At 34.3% G+C, this 19630-nt stretch overlaps 3 protein-coding genes across 3 annotated transcripts; 2 read left to right on the top strand and 1 right to left on the bottom strand.

The window, feature by feature from the left end:
* Window positions 1–220: 220 nt before the first annotated feature.
* On the top strand, window positions 221–4177 carry LOC141689358 (protein DOUBLE-STRAND BREAK FORMATION). The gene is made up of 5 exons (XM_074493634.1): window positions 221–292; window positions 496–703; window positions 1411–1554; window positions 2301–2442; window positions 3804–4177. The coding sequence occupies exons 1-5, from the start codon at window positions 234–236 to the stop codon at window positions 4022–4024; spliced, it is 774 nt and encodes a 257-aa protein (XP_074349735.1). The 5' UTR covers window positions 221–233; the 3' UTR covers window positions 4025–4177.
* Window positions 4178–9245: 5068 nt separating this feature from the next.
* Window positions 9246–10076, top strand: LOC141689359 (LOB domain-containing protein 12-like). Its single transcript, XM_074493635.1, has 2 exons — window positions 9246–9491; window positions 9623–10076. Exons 1-2 carry the CDS (start codon window positions 9336–9338, stop codon window positions 10013–10015), a joined length of 549 nt encoding a protein of 182 aa, XP_074349736.1. The 5' UTR covers window positions 9246–9335; the 3' UTR covers window positions 10016–10076.
* A 4239-nt stretch (window positions 10077–14315) lies between these two features.
* LOC141691597 (uncharacterized) lies at window positions 14316–15214 on the bottom strand. Its single transcript, XM_074496365.1, has 3 exons — window positions 14853–15214; window positions 14611–14777; window positions 14316–14513 (listed from the first exon to the last, which is right to left on the bottom strand). Exons 1-3 carry the CDS (start codon window positions 14911–14913, stop codon window positions 14316–14318), a joined length of 426 nt encoding a protein of 141 aa, XP_074352466.1. The 5' UTR covers window positions 14914–15214.
* Between the last annotated feature and the right edge of the window lie 4416 nt (window positions 15215–19630).

The following is a 19630-nucleotide window of genomic DNA, read 5'->3' on the forward strand; positions in this document are numbered from 1 at the left end:
AAAAATTACTTAATTATTTTTAAAAATATTAAAGTGTGTCGATCTAAATTTCTTGAAAATTCAATAGAAAAAAGTTTCTCAAGCATAAAATCCCAATCGACAGAGTCAGCCCAACGGGCTAAAAGAAAAACAGGCCGAACTCTTCACAAATCACGAACCGCCTATAAAAGCCCCCTCAATTTAATTTTTAATTCAATTCAAAATCACAAACAAACTAACCCCCACTCTCAAACATGAGCGACATAATGGCTGATCAAATCTCACTCTTTCGCGCCCAAATCACCAACAGAAAGTACTTTTCTAACTCTCACTTTTTCAATTTTATCAAACACATAAATTTTTAATAGAGAGAGAAAGAGATAGGGAGAGAGAAAGAGATAGAGATAGATAGAGAGAGAGAGAGAAAGAGGCAGAGGGAGATAGATAGAGAGAGAGGTAGAAACTTTTAAATATGTAGTTTTTTGTAAATTTTCTTTCATTTTTTTGTTTTTGCAGATTTGACGACGAAACTCTACGGATTTTGGATTCGGTTTTGGTTGCGAAAGATCTGAGATCGTTACTCGAAGTTCAATTGCAGCTCAAGGAGTTTTTGAGATGCGAGTCTCTTCGTATTATACGTGAAATTATCGAGAAAGCTGTGGATCAGAAGCTCCTAATTATAGATTTTCTCGTTCGCGCTTTTGCTCTCTCCGGTGATGTTGAGGTATGTAATTTATCACAGTTTAACATTGACGCAATCGCACATATGTAAATTTATAGTGTATAGATAGATAAGAGAGTTAGGTTTTACTCGATCCAACAGCATAACTGCTCCGTGTTTAATTTGTCCTTCTGTCGCGTATCTTGTTTGTTAGATAATAGATATGTCTCTATTGATCTATGATTGATTCGAGCAAATTATCTATTAAATTTTATGTGCTGGTTCGATAATGTAGTTTGATAAGTTAGGTAATTTCGATAATTTAGTTTGAGAAGTTGGGCAATTTACGAAGCAGCATCATAACTATAAGTTAATATCTCTCATTCGTGCTATTGCTCGTTCTGGTGATGTTGAAGCATGTTTTAGTTGTTAGAACATCTTAAACGATCCGTGTGTTAGATATGCTTTTCATCTGTTTAATATGTTTATAGTTGACTGAAAACTGATTGAGCAAATCTTTTTTCGTTAGTATGTCTAGTTGTTCTGTTGTCTAGATTGATAAGTTAGTCATTTTATGAGGCCGTTTCTGGATGTGAAGTGGTTTATATTGTTGTACGGATGATTATCGATTGAGCTACTGAATCAGGTGGATAGTTCTATTTTTGTGAAATTTTTATTTATTTGTGTGTAACTGTTACGAATATATGAGTGATGATGCGATTTGAGTGGTTAAATACTGATGAATTTTATATTTGCTGCTATTCTGATAGAGTTGTTTGGCTCTGCGATACGAGGCCTTGGTCATGAGGGAGATGAAATCGAGTAGTAACCCATGGCTACATGTTTCATATGGAGAGTGGTTCACCTTTGCAGAGCATTGTCTGGATAACAGGTTTTATACAATTGCTATTAAGGTAAAATGTTATAAAATTGAGATAACCAGGTTCTAGAATAAATGAGATGGCATGACATTCAAATTTTAATTGCTAAAGATTTAATATAGTCCTTTAGTCAAATATTTAAAGGTTAAAACCGATGTTTAGTGGCCTTGCTGAAATTGAAATTGGCCATCATTTAGTGTATCTACTCCAGCCAAATTTGCTATCCAGACTGTGTAATCCAGAGTTATATGTTATAGTTCAGGACTTTTTTTTTCCTAAAAAATGCGTGCTTGTCAAAAAACCTTGAAACTAATAATTGATAGAGATTTGAGTTTATTGTAAAGCAACTCGGTATCTTCCTCATTGTCTTATCTGTTCTGTTCTAAGGAGAATTAGTTTAGGAGTACCATATACAAAGTAAATGAGAGTCCTGTTTGTCTAAAATGATCGATCAGTCTAGCTCTAGCTAAAGAATTTTCGCTTTTCTTTATGCCCAATGACAACCTCCCGCAGACTATATATGAAGAACACTGTAGATTCAGAATCTGAATTGGATTCTAAAACATATTATTGGATTTTATTTCACATTAAGTTTAGCATTCTACCTCTGCTGGTATGACATAATCTTAGTATTTATTTTATTTTCTTCTTCAGTTAGCTTATTTATGGGATACATTCTGCTGCATTGCACATCACTTGTTTAACTTCATATAGGTTCTTTAGTATGTCAAGTTTGTGTAACCAAATAATAGCCTCTACTTTGATTATTACGTTGGTAGGCAAGTGAAAAAGCACTTTCATGCATCCAGATGGAAACTGTGATTCAGCCTCTAACAAATGACCACATTGAAGTGGAGCAATTTATCAAGAAAATTAAAAGACTTAATAATGTTGCTGTCACCTCTGCTGCCTCACAATCTGGTTAGTCTTCCCATACTTTAACCATTGCCGCTGAGATAATTATGTGTTTTCTCACCCTTTTAAATGATGTAATTGACACACTATTGTAAACTCTGGATATAAGTTTGAATTTTAATTACAATGAGGTATGCACCATTGCTCTAGCTATATATAGTTAAGGGTCTCCGGAACACATCAGTGCATGCTATTTAAAGTTCTTAATCTAATGTGGTCTACGCCAAGTAATAATGTTGTAGCTCTGGTACTAACTAGCATTGTAGCATGAGAATAATATCATCCTTGGACCATGTTGAGATCACATCAAAAACTGTTTGTTTTGTTTGCTTGTATATTCTTAGTTCTTGAAGCTGTTGTCAGCCAAGTACTAATAGACAGAAACGTTAATATAAAGTTACAAAGTTTGGATTGTTGGAAACGTGACTGTAGGTATGACCTGATGTTTAACAGAGTTGTTAGCTTGTTAGTTGTAACACTGAGCAAAGGTGTTGGCTTTTAGTAATGGAAAGTGGGAAAAAATGTACATTTATATTCATAAGCCTGGAAAGAATTTTTATTGAGCTTTCTATAGATAATCCAGTGTCAAATAAATGCAACTGAGATGTTAACAACCTTATATATGTATGGCGGTGTTTAAATTTGAGCTTGACTGATCAGGCTTTACATCACATGGGATGTAAATATATAATTTGTTGAACATAATTAGATAACAGCTTCTTGATTCTCAAATATGTTCTGATGAACTGTTGGGGTTGAATCTTTTAATTTTGGTAACAAAATAAACCTGAACATTAATGAGTAATTTTTTTCCTTCTGTCCGCAAATATTTTCTATAAATATTCAATCCTTATATTTATTGTATGACAAAGCCTTAAAAATATGTTGTGCTATTTGGCATGAGGTTGTTCCCATTAGAAATACTTGCAGATCTACCACTAAACGAAGAATTTGTCAAAGTTCATAGTTTAAATCAGAGGAATACAAAACGGGTTTTTCCACCTAAAAATTAGGATGGAGTTGTAAACTTAGGCAAATGTATCCAGTAGTTCAACTAATATAAGCATACAAAAAAAATGATTCTTTGGCATGTTTTGTTGTATCTATTTTGTATGAGACTGAAGCTACATGGAATGCAATCTATCTTAGTTAACATTCACTGAAGAAGGGAAGTTCATTAGGTTAAGAAAAATGCCCAAGTAGTTCATCATTCAATCCTCCAGGCTCTGTCTTATGGATTGTTTAAATTGTGCTCAGTTCTGATGGATGTTGGTGAGACAAGTAGTTACTTCAGTTAGTAACTATATATCGGTTAATCTACTGGCAGTTGCTATTCATGTTTTTTCTTTTCTGGGTTGAGAAATCAGTTCAGGCACAGGCTGCGGCGTACTTGAAAAAGAAAACACTCGGGCTTAAAAGAAATACTTCTCCAATAATTAAAGAAAAAGCATTATCTGCAAGCACTCTGTTCAGATGTGGGATTAGGAAGCGTAACAAACGAAAATTGCAAGCACACTGCAGCCTGCTCAAGTCACCTGCACTCAATGTTGAGGTCTACTCTACATTAGTACATTCCTTTGTGCTCTAGGGATATTGATAACAAATGTGATTTGCTTGCTTACAATATACTGTGATGCTCGATGGAAACATTGATGCCTTAGGAAATACTTTGCTTACAGTAACTGACTTAAAAATGTACCTCTGTATATCCTTATTATTTCAAAATAATAGTATTAGTGTTGCTTGCATATGTACCACTCCGTTCCTTTTAGATGCATCATTATGTTCGCCATCTTTTCACGAAACCATCTTTTCACAGAAATGAAACTTCTACACTTCTATATTCTGTATGCTTTTAAATGCTCACCAGGCTACAATATCTTATGAATTTTATCTTGATTTAATCAGGTGAATTGCTGTTCTGTGGCTTAGCAATCATCAGCTTTACCCTTAAATTCTGAGTAATATGTATTTCTGCTGAACTATAAATATATTGTTTCCAGCTTTATGAACATATGTAGATGCCAGAAACTATATTTCAATTTCACAAAAGAATAATTTCCATATAATCTCATACAGCTGGTATCTAAATTTGTAAAATTTATAATAATTCAAACTTATCAAGTTTAAAGGGTGCATTTGCAGCAACCAATAGCCTTTCACATGCCTATTGCTTGTGCAGCTCTGCCTAAATCTTACTTCAGTAGTGGTGAAGTACCAAGTTGTTGTGCGGCTACCATGTTAAGTTACCAACTCTAGTCTCTTTATTGAAGGGTTTAATTGGATCGTCTAAATATTTGATATTAATATAAGGAATTTTTTATGATATGTCCAAGGGCACACAATAGTCACTAACTTCCATAAAAATATGCTCATTGAATAATAATTGTTAATGACCCCCTGCATTCACATCAATTTCACCAATAAAAAAGGTCATTTGTTATTAGAGTTAGTGACTAATGTGTGGCCGAAAGACCGTTAATATAATATGCAGTTTAAATAGAGCAACCCACATCAAATAACAATCTTTTCATGCGTCTGGACCCCAGGTAAGATTCTCTTCAATTCACCCTCAATTGAGAGATCACTATTGTCGAAGATAATTTCGAATCTCCACCATTTTCTAAATAGAAAACATACATATCCCAATAATCGAATCTTCCATATCACCCCATGCAATTAATGTTTGCATCGGAGCTTGCATGTTTTTATTTCTTCTAAGATGGTGAAAGATGTCTGTTTTTTTTCTTGGTACTACTTTATTTACTAAACTAACTTCGAAAACACTGGTGATGCTTATTAAAGAATGCTTACAAGGTTCTTACCCTGCCTACATCTCTTCTTCCTAGATCCAGCTCGAAACTCCACACTGGAACAGAAGGTGGAAGTACGCGTCTTGTCTAGTTATTACAAACTTTTAAAATTTAACAGAGGTCCTGAATTTTTATAATCTAAAGTAAGATTCTTCGAGAAAACAGACTGATACCCTTGGTTTATAAGATAAATGTAGTACAGAAATCATGTATCAACTGCCATTGACAACTAGGGAAAAGGTGCTGTTTTTCTCGGAATACAGATTATAAGTTTGGAATCATGTGGAAATCATTAAATGAGAGAGAGAGAGAGAGTCAGTTTTAGGTTTCTACAAATGTTAGTATTATATGTTTAATTTTAGTTAGGTGTCTAAACTTACTGTCTTACGGAAAATGAATGCAAGTGTTGCATGTTGCAGGGCCTCGTGAGGAAGTTGGGATAGTTAGAAATATTTTTCTTCTATACTTTGCACAACAAACATGTAGTTCAAAATGATAGGTGGTAGGTAGAGGAACTTCACATCTCAAATTGAGTAACAAATACTTGTAAACTTGTTTGGATGATGAGGCAAGTGTAAAGAAAGGATTGTTGAAAAGTAATCAGTAAATATTATTATAAAAATTTTATAGAATGAATTTTAGACCTTTTATAATGAAATTTGTATCATAAATCAAGATAATACTTTAAGTAGCCTTCAATTTAGTTGCATGTGCCATCGAAGGCTAAAGCTAGCTAAATATTCTTCTTAAGCATGTTGCATGTTGCATGTGGCCTCACCTCTCAAAGCTAAGCTAAACTTAATTATCTCTGAAATTATAAAATTCATAATTTAGCAGTTGGTCGTCAGAAATAATAGTATAATTACGTTTTTAATTCTCTTGACCTTAGCTTCATGCTGGATCTCATTGACTCATTTGCATTAATTTCTTGGCAGTTGATGCTACTGGTGTCATACTAATTTTAATTCATTTTTAAAAATTATGCACACCTCATTAACAGTAACCTCAATAATATTGTTTAGGTATAATATATACTCCAATGTATATAAAAATTCAGATAGCTTAATTATAACGTTTACGGGTACGAAAGAACACGTACTGCAATTATGGAATTCTATGAACAATGTAAGTTGTTTTCAGGAGCTATGCATTCTGAAGCAAACGATTGGGATGATAACTCCAAAAATGTAATTTTCCAGTTGGATTTCCCATTTTATCCGAATCCGGAAATATTTAAAAAATAATATCAGAATCCGGATTCGACGGATACTATCCGGATACGGATAACGGATACTATCCGGATACTAATAATATCCAATCCGATTTTCAATCAGATTTTTTTATTTTTATATTAAAGTTTCTAAAAAAAATTAAAAAATACAGTAAAAATTAAAATTTCATTTTTAAAAATAAAAATAAGAGTTAAAGCGATTTAATCCTATTTTAATTTATTCAAAAATTAATTTTTATTTATCTTTTCAATATATTTATTATCTTTAAATTGTTGAACTCAATTGATTTTTTATATATGTCAATACCATTTTTACAATTATATAAAATTTGCATAAATATAATATTTAATTATATATATGTGTGTATTTATATACACATACACACTATAAATTTAATATAATAAATTTTAAATTATATAAATATTTAAATATAATATATTTATTCCGATTCGGATACGAATATGCTTATATCCGTATCAGTATCCGCAATCATCGGATTCGAATAGGGGTAATATCCGCTTTGTTTCGGATACGGATAATATCCGCTTTATTTTAAATATGAACACGGATTTTTCGGACAAATATCGGATTTTTCGAATTTTTTTGACAATGTGATCATATAATGATATACAAGTACAGAAATGATACACTCAGAAGTTCAGACCTAGTTAACGTGATCGTGGGCGGTTCAAAATTTTTATTTTAAGAGATATCAAATCAATTTTTTTATATAATATCAGACCATGCAGTTGCCCTTCTTCCATGAAATATCGTAAGTAAATGTAAAAGTGTGTTTGTTTCATGATCAATGAGTGAAACTGAAAATTATACCCATGTAAATTGGATTAACAATTTACTTGTGTGAAATGTGAATTTTATTGTAGACGAAATATATCATAATCCTTCAAATTTTATTTTATGGCATTCTCATTAACTCATGTTATATGCTCCCTATTTTTATTCCCAATCATTTTTTATATTATTTTTTTTATTCCTGATTCTCATCAAATATGAGTTTGTGAAGGATGGGTTCACCGTTACTAATTGAATGAGGTTACTTTTTATTATGGGTGGGGTACTTTTTTTTATATACATGTGTCAGTTATTTATCCGTTATCATTCAAAACTTGACAAATCACTTTTTATTGCGTGTAAAAGAAAAACGGATAAACAAATGTAAGGTGTTGAGTGGCGTTTTAATGGAGTGGTTTGGTCGGTGAATGGAGTACTAGTATATAAATGTATAAGCATCCAACACAAAAGCACTCCTAATCTTGAGAAACATGGCATTAATTAACCTTGTCTTTGTAATCTATTATTAAAAGCACCCTAGCTTATAAGAGGAAGAGAGTCCACCATTTGAACGTATAACCATGCATATCTACAATTAATGAAAGAAAAATTAATATACTCCATGAAAAGGCTATATATGTTCACAAACAAACATTCACGTCGAATCCATCTTCCTCCTCCTCCTCCTCTGGGTTAGGCTTTCTCATCATCCTATGCTACACCTTGTTATCTACACCTCATCGATCCACTCCTCTTCGTCTTCCTCTTTCTCTTTCTAAGATTTCAAATATTAATATACAGAAACTTGAACGAATAATAAAATTTTGTTTATAAAATACATTATGCACTCCTCAACTTGTTTTTAAAGTACAATTTTCTATAACTACACATGCATAAAAATTTGGTCAAAACTAATGCGCTTGATAAAATGTCAACATTCATCTGCTTTTAGATATTGTGGAAGCTAGCTCTCTGTTAATATAACTATTGTATTATAAGAAATACTTTTAAAATTCTAATTGTACATTATACTATAAAAATGGAATTTAAAGTCAAATGAGACTTTAACTCTTGTGAAGTGAGATTTAGATATATATGTTCTTTAATTAGTAGTGTAAGCATATATTTAATATTGTTTCTGTTACATTCATACAGTAGTTAACAACTAAGCCTAGCAGTCTTAATTAATTAGCACACAGATTGAAAGACAAATACACAACTACCATAAGAGTCAAACATGAACGTGGGGACATATAATATTGTAAATAGATAATTAGCCAACCTATCACGCGCCAAAGCGGTGGTCAACTTTAACCTTGATTGTTCACAATGCTACTCTATACGTGCATGTTCATTTTATTGTTTCTTCACCAAACTACCCTTGCCGGCTTCTCTGAGAAGGGCTGTATTTGGGCTGTAACTCCAACTCGTTTATGACGGCCCGGCTCGGCATGATGATACGAGTCAAGTTCGAACCAAGTTTTCTGCCCGGCTCGATTAGGATTAACGAGCCGACTCGTCCGACTCGTTTAACTTCGATTAGAATTGTGTCCTACTCAAAACTCAGCTCGCTCGGCCCGAATTACAAGCCTTACATGAGAACTTTGATGTTATGTATTCGAAAGGGATCCAATTGTTGATTATCTGTCTGTTATAATTTTTGCGACAGATTTATTATTGATAATTTTTTGAATCCGGAATGCCCCGTTGTATATCCCCCTTAATTCACTGCTTTAAATTTTTTCTTATTGGCAATAAATTATAGCACACATTAATAACATTCACTTTACCAACTTCAATGTCTAAAATTGTAACTTTCAAATGTGTAACAGTTTTTCTTAGAGAACTTCCCCACAACCTTGTTACTTGTACATAACTATTTGTTTAATGAGCTTCTTTTTAATAATTTTTTCTATTCCTATGGATCCAAATTTATACTTTAATACCCTTATAAATACACCTATACAATCTTGTTATTCTCCTTATAAATCTTACTTTTGTTCTACCAGTTTCTCTTGTTTTCTCTCATTTCACCTGCTTGTGTTGATTTAAACCTGCAGACATGGTAGGAGCCACTCCGTGCGCCTCGTGTAAGTTGTTGCGTCGTCGTTGTGCTAAGGACTGCATCTTTGCCCCGTATTTCCCTCCTGATGATCCTCATAAGTTTGCAATTGTTCATAAAATCTTTGGTGCTAGCAATGTCAGCAAGATGTTGCAGGTTTCCCTCTATGGCCTCTTTTTTTATTGTACACTGCAATAAAACAGGCTTTGACCAATCGAAAATATATGATCGGTTAACACGTGACTATTTTGTTAAATATTAATGTTATGTAGTGCTATTTGTTGCAGGAGATTCCAGTTCAACAAAGGGGAGATGCAGTGAGCAGTTTGGTGTTTGAAGCCAACGCAAGATCTCGAGACCCGGTTTACGGTTGTGTTGGTGCAATATCCTACTTGCAAAACCAAGTTTCTCAGTTACAAATGCAGCTTGCAGTTGCTCAAGCAGAGATACTATGCTTTCAGATGCAGCAGCAGCAGCAGCAACAGCAACAACAAGATCATCAGCAACCTAACATACCAGTTAGTACCCAACAGATGATGAGCCCGGACGAGAAATCGCTTCTTTTATCGACTAGTAACTTCGACTATAACCTTCTTCAACAACAGTACCTTAATTTTGGTTCGACTACTAGCAATATTGTAATGCAGGATCCTCCCAAGAGAGAGTCTCTCTGGACATAACTAGCTAAAATAGCTTCAAATCTTGATGAAATGCTCAACTTTTTTTTCAAGTTTGTTCATCTCCTTGTTATATTAACAATTAATTACTTTTCCCTTTTCGTCCTTGTCTTCTTATCCGAGTCTGTTCACTTTTTCTAGTTACTCACACAGTCACACATCCTGCTTGTTTCAACAAGATTCGAATTCTTAACATACTGTAAAGGTAGATATCGAAGTTTCAACTAGACTATAAACTAAAGAAATTTTCTATCATACAACCGAACTAGTATAAACATTCTGTCGTAGGAGGTCATATGTATTGCAGAGCAGTGTGAATAGAGTTACAGATAGGTTTAGAAAAGAAGTTAAATGTTACAAAGTCAACAGTATCATGTGAGATTTGGAGTGTGAGTGCAGTTAACGTTACTTAATTTTTTTCTTGAATGAGAGTTATAAGACGGTGTTCTATTTTATATACACACACACTATATTCTAAGCATGCATGTCCATGTTCTATTATGCTACCAGCCCACCAGTACATACAGTTCTATATCTGATTAATTAATTTTTGATCATGTATAGTATAATTTTTTTCGCCTACGTGAGTAAATATCAAGATCGGACTATGTCAAATTTGGACAGCGTTAAAATATTTTTAAAACTCGAAAAAAGTCAGAACTGTCGAAGTGTTAACTGAGTACAAGCCTAAATTTAACGTGGTCACATCTCGTTCATAAGTCACTTGAGAGTTGAGACCGAGAACATGAACCCTAGTCCCTACATATATAGTACATGAAAAATTGATACCGACAGTACTATACTACTATGTTCAGACTTCAGATAGAAAACTGAGTTCAACCTAGCCATATAGTCTCCTAAAATCAACTCTGAAAAGGTCGGTTATTAGTTAAATCTCAATATTTTGCCTTTCTATATAATGTTCCTTGCAGACGATAATAAATGTGTTGGTAGTTTCCAAAACTAGTAAAGAAATGGACAGAAGCATTCATATCAGTGTGTACGTGTGGTAAACTTTTTAAAGGAAGTGGGAAAGAAAGGCAGGTGTTTCAGGAATGGGCATCTTGTCAAGACTTGTAAAACGAGTAAGATACTGCTACACTAAGAGGTGTTGGGTTAGCCAAACACAAGATTCTTGTGGTGGAAATAGATAAAAAGGATCGGGACTTGTATAAATAGCAATGGTTAACTAAAAAAAACATTACAGAAACTCGCACACTCATTTGTAAGTTCGATCGACCTTGTAGAATTTATTATAGTTAGCTCGATTCGTGTCTTCTGATCAATTTGTTTTTATAAATCTTTGTATATAGTAATGTGCTTTCAAGCCAAAAGAAATATCAACTACATAAAAGCAGTTAGTCCATTTGCTAAAAGCATCTCCTCCCGTAGATTAAACTTCGATTCAGGCTCAATTGTTATATTTTTCATTCTAGTTTCTGCTAAACATATTGACTCCGAGATAAGATGATAAGATTTAAGATGCGCTTATTAAATGAAGAAAAACAACACGGTATTAAAAGATTCTTACAGCTGCGCTCAGAGAAGGGATGGAGGATTTGATCAAATTATGTGTCTAATTCTATTCCATAGATGAATAAAGAGCAACCTTGATATATAGTTTAATTCAATCGAGGGCTTTATTTCAAACTGCAAGACTTTACCATTGAATTCGTAAACCTTATGTCCACCAAAGGCTTTCAACACCTTTTTTTATTTCTTTTGTTAAGCCTATGTGTGGTCCAATTTACACGCTCCTGGACTAATCACATAGAGGGTTAACAACACACTTTTAAATCCGTCAATCCTATGTCCACCCACGCTTTCAACTCACCAAGGCTTTCAAGTCATTTTTAATTTTTTTCTTGTTAATCAGGTATTCAGTACAGTTTAAACGTATCTAATATCTTGATTAATCACGTAAAGCGCTTCAGCGCTGCCATCAAATTTAAACTTCAGGGTTCAATTTTCATGTGGCGTGAAAAATTTCCTGATCAAAATATATCAATTACGGATAAACATTTGAATGTTCACGTTGTAAAGCAAAATTATTTACTTGTAAAGTTCACGTTCACAACAATTTATAATGTAAATTCCCTGTATAACATTAACACATATATAAAAACCGCATTGGTTTGCCCTACGCAGACTACGTATCACACAATTTCGGGGATTGCTTGGATTTTTATGTTGAAAACCAACTTGGCCAAATAGTCTATCAATTCAATATACATGTCATTAGCCAAATTTCTGTTGAGAAATCAATTGAAAAAAGATACAACTTTCAACCAACTAGCTAGTACATTGAAACGAGACAACGTATAAATTGTCAACACCCAGTGCTTCGATTCCAAAGAAGTTTTGATTTATAAAATTTTAGTACATTGATAATTTAAGAGAGTTCGTAACCTGTCGATTTTGAACTTTTTTTCCTTCTCCCACGATAATCTCCAAAAATTATTACTAATTTAATTGGTTAGTAAACTCTGTTTTATTAATGTTATTCCAATTTTCTTCTTGTTACAGTTGATAAGAGGATTAATCCGACCGTTATGATATAATTCAGGTTTAGTTCCATACAAGAGTTGGTCAAAATACTATGTTTCTTGTAGCGAAATATATATGTACATTATAGAAAAAGTGATATAAAACCTTGCAAGTGATATTATTATTGTACACTATCTGTACATAATTTTAGTTGCAAAATTTCCTTAAAAGTTGAGAAGGCGGAAAGTCATTTTCGTGCCTTGTCACTGTCAAAATGACTTGTCCACCTATTTTTAACAAAAATAACATTATATAATATCTGATAAAATTGGACAAGGCTACTTCAGTACCACTGTCCATTTCATTTCCTACTAATATTTTAATATAATTTAATTCGTTTTCTCCCCGATGTATTTTCCTGTTTGTTTTTAATATTTTATATACTAGTAAATAGTCTCCTATATTATATGAACTTGGCCATTGTCCATTTTTCAGTGAGGTAGCACAAATGGAGATCATTAAAAGGAAAAAATGGTCTTGGAGCATCGGGGACGCTCTAAGATCCTAAAATAATGTCAGATAACTTTTATAACTTAGCAAGTACTCGAGTAGCAACCAGGTTATACTTTTCACTCTAGGCTCGATTGCAGCAATTTAGCTACTCCTACTCAAATGCAAAAGAAATGTACTTCTGGTAGGGTGATCTCCCGGTAACACGGCATTAAAAATTTTGACACCCTATACAATAAGACACGTCAGTAACATAGCTCGGTAAATAGAACGACTATTCAGTTTGCTTAATTTCAGAGGTCCCCATCGATGTGCATATACTATATCTTAGAATGACGGAGATAAAGATATCAATATAGTTCAGTGAATACTTTTACAATATTTTAAAGCAAACAATGTTGCAGAACATATAGTATTTCTATTAATACTCTATTTAAAAACTACTCCATGTCCATAGAACTTTGGCCTATATCAAGAGTAACTCGTGGTCATAGGTCATTTTCGTGTGTTTCTAACTATAATCAGTGAAATGTGCATATAATGAGTTGAGTAGTTTAATTTTCATCGGGAGTACGTAACGTTTTCTTTTGCCAAGTAAGTGTTTCATAGACACTACAACAAATCTGGCCATTTACTACCGTTTTTTTGAACTGAAATCGTCGTAATTGAGCCTTTTACGACGGAAAAAAATCGTCGTTTTTCGTCGAGTAGTAACTTCGTTTTTCCGTCACAAGATAAAATTGCGTCGCAAGTTACGAAGTAGGGGCCCACATATTTAATAAAATAATAAATCTACTTACGACGGAATATATCGTCGTAAGATATCAAAATACGACGGAAAATAACGTCGTAAGTACATAACTTACGACGGAAAAAACGTCGGATATTACTTTACAGGACCCACTTTTAATAAGATAAAACATAATTTACGACATAAAAATGTGTTGTAAGTTAGAAATTTCCGACAGAAAAAATGTCGTATTTTAGGAATTAGGACCTATTTACGACGGAATATGTGATGGACAAGCGTCGTAAGTTTGTATTTCCAGGTTTAAAAAAAATATCTAGCTGGATTCCGGGCACTTTCCGAAAACCCCAATTGAACTATTTGATAGATTTCTTCAACATCTAATTTTATAAATAGATAGATTTCTTCAAAAGATGGACTAACGACTAGAAACTATGTTTAGTTTCCATTATTTCCTTCAACAGTAGTAGGTAAAAATCAACTAGTATAAATGACATGAAAAGTGACAAGCCATATTATATAGATACGGCCACGATATTAAAAACAAAAAATAACCAATTAACCAATTAACCAATACAAGAATGGATATGCATATTGAATATATACCACAAAGCGTACTGAAATATTTATTTTATCTTCAGTTACTGACTGTAATGAAACAATCGCTTCATCTAGTATCTGTACATCACCATAATGCAACTTTGTTAATAGAGTTTGTGTGTTTTGTTTCTCCTCAGATTTCCTTATGATTACAGCCTGAAAGAAAATTTTGGTTCATTGTTATCTCCGCAAATAAAACTATCAAAAAAGTTTAAGTTTTCAAACTAATAAACTTGAGAAAGCAGACTTTCACCTGAGACTCAGCCAAGCAAAGAAGGCCCATAACAGAATACACGGATGATGTAACTTCTGGTGTCCTTTCTAGAGGCAGAGCAGGCTGTAAAGAGGGAAGAACCTCATTCGCCAAGTGGTGATAAACTCCAGCAGCTCTCCTAAAAAGAGTGGTAGATTGCACCAAATCTACAGCGATACATAATAATCAAGCAAATTAAAGTTTGCATATTTATGGTTAGGAAACTAACTAATAAGGTTTACCTTTGGACAGTAGTTCAAAATCCCATTCTCGTACCAGTGCACCATTAAAAAAGAGCATCATACTGAGCTCAAACAACAGACTATCAACTTGAAAGAACTTTTAAAACAAAAAACTGAAAAAAGATAATGATGTTAGAGCACTGCTCCAACTTATCCTGAGTTCTCTATTTAAGCTATAGATAATTGCTCATAACTATTGTGGTTTAACAGGCTTGAAACTTTGATTGGAGTAAATATCTGACAAGGGAATAACAATATGTTGCAGATATAATACTCAAATAAACTTCAACTAGGCTCTGGAGCCTTAAAATTCACACCATTAAACATACAAAACTGGCAGCTTAGTCTGAATGTTATATGGGCAAAGTATTTAGAGTAAAGTGCACTTTGTGTACTCGCACTATGGTGAAGACACTGTTAGGTCCCAATTTGTTTGTAGAAGGGGGGTTGAATGCAAACAATACCGTTTCTTCGAATAAAATGCGGAATAAAATTGTGAAACAAACTTCAAGTTAAATAAAACTTTTATTAAACTTGAAAGGTGTTACAACTACGGTATCGATTACAAGGGTTTAATCTCAAATCAATTATTACAAATTTAGAATAAATTCGACATGAACTTTTTCTATTTTTGTAATTAAAAGATCAAATGCTAAAAGCGATTTGAGATTAAGTTCTAGGGATTTTAATCCGCTAGATTGATATACAAGAACAAGATAAGTAATTCTAGTGGTTTGGATTTAACATTAACAAGCTAGAATATTTGATCTTGAATAAGCAGATGGAAGATGAAATATTTTTCTTTTGTTCTCTGCTTTTTCTTGTTCTGTGTCTTGCTGCTCTGTATTTTATCAATGTTAATATGAGATAGTGTCTTCTGCTTCTTTTAAACAATCACAGCCGAAGTTGTTGAGAATTGGTGTGACAATCCATTTGAGCTTGAATGACTTTCGGTGAGACAATCTAATAGAGCTAGGAAGACAATTAAAATGAACTAGCAAGACTTTCGGTATGACTATTGATTGTCATACCGATTGTCATATTAGTTCAAATGAAATTGTTTTTCTGAATACATAATTGAATTTAATCTAAGTAAAAATTCTATCAAAACAATTAACTGAATTAGTAAGACATTCGGTATGACTATCAATTGTCATACCGATTGTCATACTAGTACAATCAGTTGTCTTTTTAGAATTATCACAGATTTTAATCAATTAATATTCTGAAAATCCTCATTATTAATTCTAAATTAATTAATCAATTTAATTCAATTAATCAATAAATTAATCCTTGCAGAGTTAATTTATTTTCTTAATTAAATTATATGACTTAATTAATTAATAGAGAATTAATACTAACCCTGAGCAGCATCCATTCTTCAGACAATCTTCGAGACTTATGAATCAATTCCGTCACTTCAATGCTGACACTCGATGTACTGTCTGGTTCATGAGTGACTAACTTTCGTGACGTTTCTTCATGTCTTGACTTTGTTGTTCTGATTGAATCCTTGTAATAAATGATACCTTGACGAGATCTCTGTCACTTGATTAATTCCACGATCTTGATTTATATCACTGAGGCATGATCAACTTCTTGAACTTCTTCCAGTGAATCTTCAAGACTGCAGATGAACAATGTTTCTTTATTCTTTGACAGATGTTACTTTGTGAGATCTCTCTGATGCTTGATCCACTATTTACTTATTACATTCTTATTTGAGTTGAGTTAAATACTCGAATAAACGAGTAGGCTATGACATATGCCTTTCAATCTCCCCCTATTTGCTTGTTAGACAATAACAACAAATACCTAGAGGATAACTCAACTAACAAATAAGAAAAAGATATGAACAGTAATGTAAAGTAAATAGCAGAAAAGTTCTGGATTATATTTAACATTTTCCAGATTCCAAATGAAATTTACAAGTGAATACAAGATAGATGTTCCTCTAGCCTGAACATATAACTACATTAGACTATCTTGATTCATAACGCTCTAATCATATTACATTGAGTTTTGAGCTAATTGACTTTAGTTGTCTTCTCTTCTGACTTCACCTTCTTCTAAATCTTGAAGCAATTCCTTGTCAAAAACACGATCCTTTTCTGAAGTGAAGCTTGCAGGTCTGACTGGTTGAACTCCAACTGTCTTCAACTTATTCTTGAGTTGATTGTACCTTTTAACATTCTTCTCACAATAAGCTTGAATCAAGTCAGCAGCTTGAGTCTTCAACATGGATGAATATCCAGCTGTTCTCAAATGATGTTCCATCCAGACCAGATGCTTAGCTGAGTAGTCTTTAAGAGATTGTACATCTAGCTGACAGATTTGAAGACAATCAGACTTAAAGAATCTCACTTGATGAGGATTGTTGACCACTTGAGGACTAGCCCTGCTGGCAAACTCTTTAAGTCTTTCCCGAAGAACTTCATTCAACTCTGAGCTTCTTTTCACTTTGTTTAAAAGAACCCAAATCTCTGACAACGAACGATTCTCGAATAGATGAAGTGACACCTTGAATGATCCTTCACTCTGACAATATACAAAAATGCTCATCTCATTTAGGGATCTATCAAAAGCAGCTGTGATCCTTGAGACTTCAGTCTTGATAGCATTCATGTACATGTCATTGTTAGGATTTGAGATTTCCAGCTTGTCCAGAAGATGTAAGAACTGCCTATCATTGTTAGTGCATAGCTGAGGCATATCGAGTACTCTCCTAGCTTCATCCCACTTTCCACCAATCTTCAGTCTGACATCTCTTCTCCTTTCTTGAGCTTTAATGTCATGAAGACGTTGCTTTTGAAGAGTTTCTGTTCTTTGTATGTCTTTTCTCCTGTCAATGATCTGTGAGACCTTCTTAAGTTCAGCTTCTTTTCTTTGCATCTCTGACTTTTCTTTCTGAAATTCTTTCTCAAACCTAGGATCCACTGTATCTTCTTCTTCCCAATCTTCAAAATCACTTTCTTCTTCAGCTTCAAATAACCCATCTTTATCTTCCTGAGCTGGTTCAGTGGGAATGTCAAAAATATCGAAGTCATCCTGTTCTCCACTGTAGTAGGCATCATCAGCCTTTCCTTTATCTCCAGCAGAAGTATCTTTTTCTTTCCCTTTGGAACTACTCCCTCCTTTCTTCTCCCCCTTAGTTGAGGGATCCTCTACAGACTTTCCTTTGAAACCTCCACCACTTCCAGAGCCTGATCCTCCACCAGACGGTCCTTCAAAATAATCTCTTTGTTCTTCATTAGGGCAATGAGAATTCTTGATCATGTAATATAAGTGCTTCATGCCTTCATTCAGATGTTCCATGCCCGTCTCTATCTTTAGAAATCTTGAGTTGTCTAGTGAATGATTCATCTCAACGAGGTCTTCAAGAGAAGTCATTCTTGTATGTAGGGAGCAGAAGTTGGATATGTCATCAGCTGATAAGTTTGGAGTGTCCTGAATAGAATTGAGCTTTGGTATTACAGTAGTCTTTAAATCTGAGATGTCATTCCTTATGATTGCAAGCTGATTGTCGACAGAGGTGGAAGAAGAAGACCGTTCAACCACTTGTGCTTTGAATGCTTGAGCTTCAGCTTGACTTTTGGCAAGTTCTTCTTTCAGGGCAGCAATCTGAGCTAACAGGTTGACAGTATCAGTGTCTGTGTGTGCTCTCACCTGAAGTTCACTCGTATTTGGTTCACTCATCTCACGTGCATGTGTTTCTCTCAATATGATTGCTCGTGAGGAGTCTTCCAATTGCTGTTCTTGTGTACCTGCATAAAAAATCACCCTAGCCTCTTCAAGAGAGGTCAGTGGTGGTGCAATGGGAATTCGCGAGTCCCGATCCTCAGTCAATGCTATCAAATCTTTTGGAATAGATGTCTGAATTACTTCAGGGATAGATTGACCGAGTTGCCCTCCACTTTCTCCAGATAAATCTGCGAGTGGAGAATCCCATAAGGGAGCCAGAGTTGTTGGATCTGGGAGGGGAGAAAATGACTCTATTAAAGATGGCGGAGAGTCAGATTTTCCCTCTGAAGCATGTGACTGCTCTTCTGCCGTAACTATGGCAGGCACTGTAACCGACTCGACGTGCACTCCTCGCTGGGTGTCCTGAGTATTATCTGGGGAAGTGTATGGTTCCATTGTGAGTAATGGAATTGTGCTTGACTCAGTACAGGATGCCATGGCCCGATGGCGAATTTCAATAGATGCATCCTGTTGAGAGAATGCCTCTAGAAACTGTTCATTGGCCATTTCAAAGTCCATGTCCTGTTGGGAGGACAAGGATGGGCTTTCAGATGCCTCAGAATAGGTTTTTCTTTTCTTAGGAGGAGGCAGAGCTGAGGGTTCACTCATATTTGACATTGTACTACTTCCTAGTAATCTTCTGGGTAACATTTTAGACAGTGGGGGAGAGGGTGAGATAGAATGAGACTCTGTGTTTGGCTCTATGACCTGGGATTGAAGCTGTGGTTCTACAACTTCATGGTCAGCCCTATCAACCACTGAGGGTCTGTTAACAGAAGTAGGAAGAGAGTGAGAGTGAGGAGTTACTACCTGTAATGGAAGAGCCTGGGTGGCTTGTACCACTGGAGGTTGAGGTTGCTGTTCATGGCCGGGTAGATTAAAAATAGGTAATGGAATATAATTGGCCATGAAAGCAGATACAAGTATTGGTACTTGCATAAATTTGAAGGTTGTGTCTTGGCGAGTGTAAATCTTTTTGCTAACTGGTGGGGGTTCAGTTACAGCAGAGTTAGCAAAAAGTGATTTGTGTTCAGTGG

This window comes from Apium graveolens, chromosome 10, assembly GCF_009905375.1.
Source record: "Apium graveolens cultivar Ventura chromosome 10, ASM990537v1, whole genome shotgun sequence".
NCBI classification, from domain to species: Eukaryota; Viridiplantae; Streptophyta; class Magnoliopsida; order Apiales; family Apiaceae; genus Apium; species Apium graveolens.

What these genes read in the sequence shown, in the direction of transcription:
- LOC141689359 (XM_074493635.1), top strand. Translation starts at nt 9,336, where the DNA reads ATGGTAGGAGCCACTCCGTGCGCCTCGTGTAAGTTGTTGCGTCGTCGT. An exon ending in ATGTCAGCAAGATGTTGCAG is followed by an intron (nt 9,492 to 9,622) that starts GTTTCCCTCTAT and finishes TATTTGTTGCAG; the next exon opens with GAGATTCCAGTTCAACAAAG.
- LOC141691597 (XM_074496365.1), bottom strand. Translation starts at nt 14,913, where the DNA reads ATGATGCTCTTTTTTAATGGTGCACTGGTACGAGAATGGGATTTTGAA. An exon ending in TTTTGAACTACTGTCCAAAG is followed by an intron (nt 14,778 to 14,852) that starts GTAAACCTTATT and finishes GTATCGCTGTAG; the next exon opens with ATTTGGTGCAATCTACCACT. An exon ending in TTTGCTTGGCTGAGTCTCAG is followed by an intron (nt 14,514 to 14,610) that starts GTGAAAGTCTGC and finishes ATTTTCTTTCAG; the next exon opens with GCTGTAATCATAAGGAAATC.
- LOC141689358 (XM_074493634.1), top strand. Translation starts at nt 234, where the DNA reads ATGAGCGACATAATGGCTGATCAAATCTCACTCTTTCGCGCCCAAATC. An exon ending in TTTATACAATTGCTATTAAG is followed by an intron (nt 1,555 to 2,300) that starts GTAAAATGTTAT and finishes TTACGTTGGTAG; the next exon opens with GCAAGTGAAAAAGCACTTTC. An exon ending in CTCTGCTGCCTCACAATCTG is followed by an intron (nt 2,443 to 3,803) that starts GTTAGTCTTCCC and finishes TTGAGAAATCAG; the next exon opens with TTCAGGCACAGGCTGCGGCG.